Raw genomic sequence first — 7,524 nt, forward strand, 5'->3', positions numbered from 1 at the left:
TGTGTTTTCCCACACTGGCTTGAGTGGGAGCTCAGTGCTAGCTATGCTAGTCACCCGACCAGTGCACAGTGAAGCGAGCTAGCAAGCCCTGCAGAAGCGAGCTCCATTTTAGCGAGCTAGCAAGCTCCGCTGTAGCAAGCTACCAAACTCCACTATAGCGAGCTAGCAAGATTCGTTGTAGCTAGCTAGGAAGTTCCGCTGTAGTGATCTAGAAAGTTCAGCTATAGTGAGATAGCAAGCTCCACTGTAGTGTACTAGCAAGCTCTACTGTAGCGAGCTAGCAAACCATCTAGCAAGCTCCGCTGTAGCAAGTTAGCAAGCTCTGCTGTAGTGAAGTAGCAAACCTGGCTGTAGCGAGCTAGCAAGCCATCTACAAAGCTCCACTACAGCAAACTAGCAAGCTCCGCTGTAGCAAGCTACCAAGCTTCACTATAGCGAGCTAGCAAGATCCGTTGTAGCTAGCTAGGAAGTTCCACTGTAGTGATCTAGCAAGCTCTGCTGTAGCGAGCTAGCAAGCCATCTAGAAAGCTCCACTATAGCAAACTAGCCAGCTCCGCTGTAGCGAGCTAGCAAGCTCTGCTGTAGCGAGCTAGCAAGCAATCTAGAAAGCTCCACTATAGCAAACTAGCCAGCTCCGCTGTAGCAAGCTAGCAAGCTCAGTTGCTATAGAAATGTTGTCTCATCCAACTTGGACCAATCACTGCTCACTGACAGTTTCTGGTTCCAACATGGCGGCTTCCACTGAATTGACTTTATTTTGTCGGAGCTTAAAATACGACATTTTCTACGGGTTAGGTCACACTCACTCAGTCCAGTTCTTATATACAGTCAATGGTATTGTGAGGACTTTCAGGTGAACACGTAGCCTGACTTACTTGCAAAAAAACTAGAATTTTTCATTTTTACACTATTCTGTGTTTATTAATGAGCTTTAGGGGTCCAACAAGGACAGTCAGGCATTTTTCTCTTTTTTTATTTTTTACATTCTTAAATGACTCTAACACTCCCTACACGAATGTCCCAAAATATTGATCTGATGGCTGCTAGCATAAAAGTGTTAATTTTTTGTTAGCTAAATTGAAAATAATATTGTTTTTACCCTGTTGTACTAAGTCTTATTAATTCAAATGATTTGTTTAATACATTTATTTTTGTTAGAATAAGAAGCACCTTTAAAGCCTAAAAATCTTCTGCCCATAGAGACTTCTTCTTCTTTTCTTCTTAGAAGAAGAAGAAAGAAGAAGCAATCCAGAACACATGGAGAGTTTCCTTGTTGGGTGTGGTGAACGTGCACCGCCTTCAGTCATTGCACTTGGTTCCGGAAAAGTGAGATGGAAGTTTTTCAATCTAGTGCGGGAAATCACACCGGATGTGGGACAGAACTGACTTGTGGGAGGTTGCGGTGTGTACGAGGTGTACTGTGTCTTTGGGTTTTAGACTGGTAAAATATGAGGGAGCAGGAGGTATTTTTTTATTATTTTTTTCTTTTCCGGGGAGTAGGGAGGTTGAGTCACATATAAGCAAATCAGGAATAAAGAATTCAACCCTCGTCTAATTCATTTTCGTTATTTACAAGACTCAAAATAAACAGAAAAAAACGGTAATCCACAGACAATGAGAGATTATCGATTTACTGTGTGTGTGAACATATTTAGGAGGATGCCTTTGTTTTTAAACAGGAGGATTATAAGCGTGAAGAGTACACAGACAATGAGACTGAATCATTAAAGTGACCTTTTTTTAAAAGAAGCAGCAAACTTAATGTCCCTCAAAGACATTTCTCTCAATCTTTGAGACGTGCTCCACTAGACATCACATCAACTTATTTATCTCGCTCTCACGATTATTTATTTCCCAGATGTCCACCGGGTTTCTGGAATGATAAACCACTTTTTTTTGGTTTGCTTTGAATTCCCTTGAAAAGACCAGCAGACATTATCTAAAGATGTGGAAGAGTCTAAACAGAAAACTGTTTTAACAGTGAAGACCTTGAAAACTGCTCTAAGAGCGCAAACGTTGGTCGGGCTTGGAAGGGCCTGGAACGTGTCTACAACCAACCACCCTTCCTGGAGTGACAATGACACACAACACATGCACAACACTTACAGTCACACAGCTGGAACTTTCAACGCTCTGTCAGGCTCAAACTGCATAAACCAAATATAACACCTACTGTCTGAAACTGGCTTTTTTTCTTGCTTTTTTCGTGTGGTTTGAACGCACATCACAACAGAAACCACACACACCCTCACTGAAGCTGGGACAGCAGACCTGCACTGCATGGAAAAAACAAATATAGGCTAATAAAAGGGAAAAAAAAAGATGTTTGTTATTTCTCAGTCCTGCGTAGCATTTATTGTAAAAGTCTATAGAAAAATCAAGAGGTTAAATGTGTTTGTAGGTTCTGTGTTAATATGTCCCGTGAGAGCTGTGGGATGTGGCCTTGAGGGTGGAGCAGGACGACGCCTTTTACTTGTAAGGCCTCAGGAAAGCAGAGACTTTGCTGCTTATGAGACGGATGAAGGAGCGGGGGAGCATCTCGTTGGACTCCCGAGTGGTGTACTTAAAGTAGTTGTTTGGGTGAGCCAGCACGTCAAAAAGAGTCTTAATCAGTTTTTTGTCCTGCAGAGAGAAAACAAAAACACACGTTAACAACTCATATATATATAAATATATATTTATACGATGTATCGCGATACACATGCCACAATACATATCGCAATATATCCCAAGACAATACCAGAGAAAAGATTTTGAAATCCGGTATACGGTACCAGTACCAACTTTTTGGTTCAGTACTCATCCTTAGTTAAAACTGAGCTGTAAATGTCTCATAATAACAACTACGAGGCTCATCTGGTTCACGTCTATCATAAGGTGGTTCTCACAAAATCTTGTTGTAGTTTTGCTGCGGTGCACAGCTGCCCCAAAGAGGCTCGGTGTGTTGTGCTGCCAACAAGTGGTCGCAGCTTTCAGCAGAAAACTAAAGTAAGACTGTAATGTATGATTGCTTATACATAATTAACTAAATATCACCTTGGCAGCATTTTAAATCGCCAAATGAAGTATTGCAATATTTCACTGAATCGATATTTTCTTACACCACAGGTTGTAACCATTGACTGTTTATGAGAATCCATAGAAAATGACTTGTTTCTGGTTCCAACTTGATTCGGTAGCCATTTTTTAGCCATAGGCCGTCGCCATGTTGGAACCAGAAAACTTCAGTAAGAAGTGATTCGTCCTCGTCTGCCCGAGTCTCCATTTTAATGGAAACCGCCTTGGCCAATCAGGGGTGAGCTTTTTGGAAGTTCACACCCCTACTACTTGAAAGCGAGCTCAGAAGAATCTGGCTATGTCCGAGTTCCCACTCTAATCCCTAACTACTAAAAACCTTTAAAGTGCGGGACTATATATGCCCTGGATTTTAAAGGCAATTTGGAAACAATCCTCACTACTTTTCTTTCGTTTTTCTAAATGTCAGATATGACGTCACCAATTTCACAAACTCGAATTAATACAAACATTTCAGGACGTTATTTATGACTCCACTGTGTTCTGAGGGTGAAAATGTGGATGGTTTATTCAAAAATTACATTTAAACATGGTTTTTTTTTTGTTCAAAATTGTTTGACCGCAATGCATTGTGGTCTAGTGAGCATCGATGCACACTAGTTTTTTGCAAAGACTTAATTTTGGAATTAGTAGATTCGGACAGCACTAGAAAATGGCGAACGTACTATAATATGCACTATGTTGTGATTGAGGGGAGTAGCTTCTGATGCCTCGAACATTCCACCACATACTTTTATTGAAGCATCTGATTGGTCATTTTAGGATTAGCAAAAGTTATTAGAGCAAGAATGGTTATTCTGACAATAGACCGACTGAGTAATAGCTGTTTGTTTCTTAATACAAGTCTATGGGATTTTGGCTTCTTGGAACCAGCAGGTACTTCCTGTTTGGAACATGTGTGGGGATGGAGTCACTCAGATCTCATTTACAGTCAATGGTTGTAGCAAACAAGTTCCTAAAGATGTATTGAGCAAAATATGATTAAAAGCTTATATGAATACACAACTTATTTACGATAAAAGTATTAAGTTACTTTCATATGTTATTTTTTTTCTTGCAAAACTGCCCGACAACAGAAAACAGTCATTACTCCTTCATTGAACACAGAGTAATGCTTCATTTAGGATTGCACCATTCATGATAGATGGCTTAAAGATGAACTGAATCACTTCCACAGGTATCAACAATACTGACTGAACCGTCAGCATAAAGGAATGAGGCGTGCTCACCTTAAGGATTTCTTGATGGTTTTCTGACGCATACAGCCTTCCGTCTCGTACTATGTCCTCTACGAGTTGCTCGTAGTCCTCTGAAGTTATGCAAACAACACAATGCATCATTACTGAAATGCAGCTCTAGACAGGCTGAAGTCACACAGTGCATGTTAAAAACAAAATGTAAAAGAAAAGCTGAAGGAAAGCGACTGATAGTTAGTTAGCTAGTTAGGGTAATTAACAGGAAGACCTGCTGAGCTGCAGCTGTGATGTTGGAGCTCCATGTTTTGGTGCAAGTCATCCCAATTCACAAGAAATAAGTGATTTTGCAGTAACCTTTATTTAAAAGGTCTGCAATCATTAAATGCATTTATAGACCATTTAGGACAAAAAGGGCAGATTTTAATTCAGGATTTGTTCTCTCTAATACACAGAACTACACGATTCTTAACCAGGAAAAGGAGCTCTTGGGGAAACCAATGACACTCATCATCAGTGTAATGCTCTGAATCCAGGAGTGAAAAATGAAAAATGTTTCCTTTTGCTCTGTACTAAAACGCCACTTCAGGGCGCAAGGACATTTCATCAACAGAGATAGTTTCATAATCAAGTTCAGCTTATTTATATATATATATTTTACATAAAGCGATAAAGGGACCACTGATATTAACAGTTTTTTTTCCAAATGCCACATTACATTGTATGTAACACATCCTACATTTATAAATATGTGGGTATCTTACAAAGACTGAACTACTTTTAGAAATCTTGTATTTTTCAGCGATAAATCCATCCATCCATCTTCAGAAACGCCTCAATTCCTTTCAGCGTATATGGGTTGCTGGAGCCTATCCAAGCTACTGTTGGGCACTGTTGAACGAGTTACTAGTCTGTTGCAGAGCAGCACCATCACACACTTCTGGGAACATTTTAGAGATGCCAATAAACCGATGAAGCATGTTTTCACTAAAAAAGGTGCTTTCTTCCCAAATAACTGATAAGAGTTTTTCTTTTACAAATAGTCGGAAGTCTTTAGTGATGAATCCAGGTCACAAATTTAGCTGTAATTTCATGCATGACTCGATGGACTGGCGACCTGTCTTGTGAGTCCTCCACTATCGCCCCACTGTATTAAGATAGGCTCCAGCAACCCCTTAAAAGTGATCCAGCAGGTTCGGAAAATCCTGGATGGATCTTTAGTTGCTTTATAACAGTCCAATTTAAAGGCTAACGGGGAAATTTTAAAGTAATGTAGTAAAAAGTAGAACATATTTGGAGGAAAAATATTTTTGAAATTTTGGACCGTTAAAAATTAAGGAAGATGCCCCCATACGTACCGTCGTAGGTAACATAAGGGATCTGGAAGCCTCTGGCACTGTTGGCTTCATTGGATTTAAAGTTAATCCACAGACGCCTGGAGCGGGCTGTGAAGGCGATGGGCCGCTCATACGTCTGACACGTCTCGTAGGTGGTGATGGAAGTAGCCGACCCTTGCAGGGAGACACAAACAACCACAAATGGTTACAGCCCCGTCCGGTGCCGAGCTCGCCAAATCACCAAAGAGTCACCTACAGTTCTTCCTCATGACCAGCACATCGCCACACTCATCCTCTGAGGGCAGGAAAATCTCCGGCACCACTATGAGGATCTTGCGCTTGCTGGGAGGGTTGATGTTCCAGATACACTCCACATTAGCAGGGTAATTCCCAGGATAGTTAGGTGACTCTATGTAACCCATGAACTCACCCATCTCTCCACCACATTGCCTGTCTGGATGAATAGAGACAACCCAAAATAAGAGCCAACATCCGACACAGTGAAAGCGCTCTGAAAGGTCATGTTTTATGCTCACTCTTGCATTGTGAGACACTTGTGGCACCGTCAAAATCTGTAGTGGTGTTTCCCGGACAGGAAATGCAATAATTCTGTCTAAATTCTGTCTGATAGGTCCCGACCGGGCAGCGGATGCATCGGTGCACCGTGGTGTTGTAGTAATGACCCGGAGAGCATTGAACTGCAGCGTGGAGATGAAGAAACTCACTCTTAAAAACACATTGTAAGAAAAGTGAATATGAAGAAAGCATTAAAAAGAAGCTGACCTTTGACCTCGCACTCATGGAAGGAGCTGGCGCCTTCTTTCTTAGTGCTCAGCCCCCCTCCACAGGGGAAGCACAGCGTCCGGCCCAGATCTGGCTGGTAGGTGCCGTAGGGGCATTGCTGACAGGGCTGGAAGCCGTCACTGGAGAAGGATCCGGTGGCGCACTGACCTGGATTTGAGGTGGACAGCACATCGGGTTTAACCTTCACTGAGCGCTGAAGCAGCATTTCTCCAGGACACCAAACCAACCTGCGCATGAGGAGATGTTCCGCGCTCCGACTGGACCGTGGCCGTCGCTGCCGGGGCAGAGGTCACAAGCCAGCTGGCCCTCTTTCTCCTGGAAGGTGCCGGGTGGACACTGGACACAGCGCTCCTGCTCCCCGTGGTAGTAAGATCCTGGCAAACATCTGACTAAGAGAAGATCCACATTTCATGGAATCTACTTTTAAAAAGGAGGCTCTGAATCCTTCTCTTCCTGGATCTTACCACATCGGCCGCTGTCCCTCTCTGAGCCCGGGCCACAGTTCTCCTGAACGGGAGCAGCCTGGGGAAGCTTCTGAGCCACCTCGTACTCCAAACCGGCCACTCGGATCAGGAAGCGCTCCTGGTTGATGGACTTCTTCAGAGCTTTGATGTACGTTTTCACTTGCTTCTCCATCCGCAGCCGCTGGCAGCTGAGATTGCAACTTCCTGGTCAATGAACAACAGGATTCGTTTGTAAACCAGTACCAGAAGGAGCGCGGCGGACTCGGGGAGGAACTGACCGGTGGTGTCCCCGGGTTTGACCTCGGCTTCCAGCTCCAAAGTGATGCGAGTCACTTCTTTGTTGGAGGAGTTGCGCGCACGTCTTCCTTTGGCTTTTTTGGTGGAGTCGCACTTGAGGTTAACAAACGTGACCAGACAGTTGCTGCAAGGCTGCCCCCCTCCTGCAGATGCAGGTCAGGGAAAAATGCAAGAGGGATTTTTCTTAGTAGCTGGTATATTATCAATTTATTTTAAATACTTCAAAAATGAATTTTGGTAGGAAGATAAATGGATTAAAAAATAATATTTAACACTTTAACACATGAGGCGTCACCAGTGATGGTTAAAAACAAAATTAACATTCTCAACCGTTAACAGGATCAATGTAATTCC

At 42.7% G+C, this 7,524-nt stretch overlaps 1 protein-coding gene across 3 annotated transcripts in view; it reads right to left on the minus strand.

Moving 5' to 3' along the window:
* Nucleotides 1-959: 959 nt before the first annotated feature.
* The window catches only part of scube3 (signal peptide, CUB domain, EGF-like 3), a 105,278-nt gene continuing 98,713 nt past the window's right edge, over nucleotides 960-7,524 (minus strand). For 2 of the 3 annotated variants that reach the window (XM_024292314.2, XM_024292315.2), the window contains 9 exons: nucleotides 7,152-7,313; nucleotides 6,874-7,077; nucleotides 6,637-6,798; nucleotides 6,389-6,556; nucleotides 6,142-6,303; nucleotides 5,862-6,059; nucleotides 5,627-5,779; nucleotides 4,305-4,384; nucleotides 960-2,622 (listed from right to left, as the gene is read on the minus strand). In XM_024292314.2, the coding sequence (XP_024148082.1) occupies nucleotides 2,470-2,622; nucleotides 4,305-4,384; nucleotides 5,627-5,779; nucleotides 5,862-6,059; nucleotides 6,142-6,303; nucleotides 6,389-6,556; nucleotides 6,637-6,798; nucleotides 6,874-7,077; nucleotides 7,152-7,313 (1,442 nt within the window). In that variant the 3' untranslated portion in view covers nucleotides 960-2,469. Of the gene's footprint in view, nucleotides 2,623-4,304; nucleotides 4,385-5,626; nucleotides 5,780-5,861; nucleotides 6,060-6,141; nucleotides 6,304-6,388; nucleotides 6,557-6,636; nucleotides 6,799-6,873; nucleotides 7,078-7,151; nucleotides 7,314-7,524 lie in introns of those variants that run through there. The other variant, XR_002921367.2, reaches the window with a different exon arrangement.

The sequence above is a fragment of the Oryzias melastigma genome, linkage group LG7 (genome assembly GCF_002922805.2).
Source record: "Oryzias melastigma strain HK-1 linkage group LG7, ASM292280v2, whole genome shotgun sequence".
In the NCBI taxonomy this organism is placed as follows: Eukaryota; Metazoa; Chordata; class Actinopteri; order Beloniformes; family Adrianichthyidae; genus Oryzias; species Oryzias melastigma.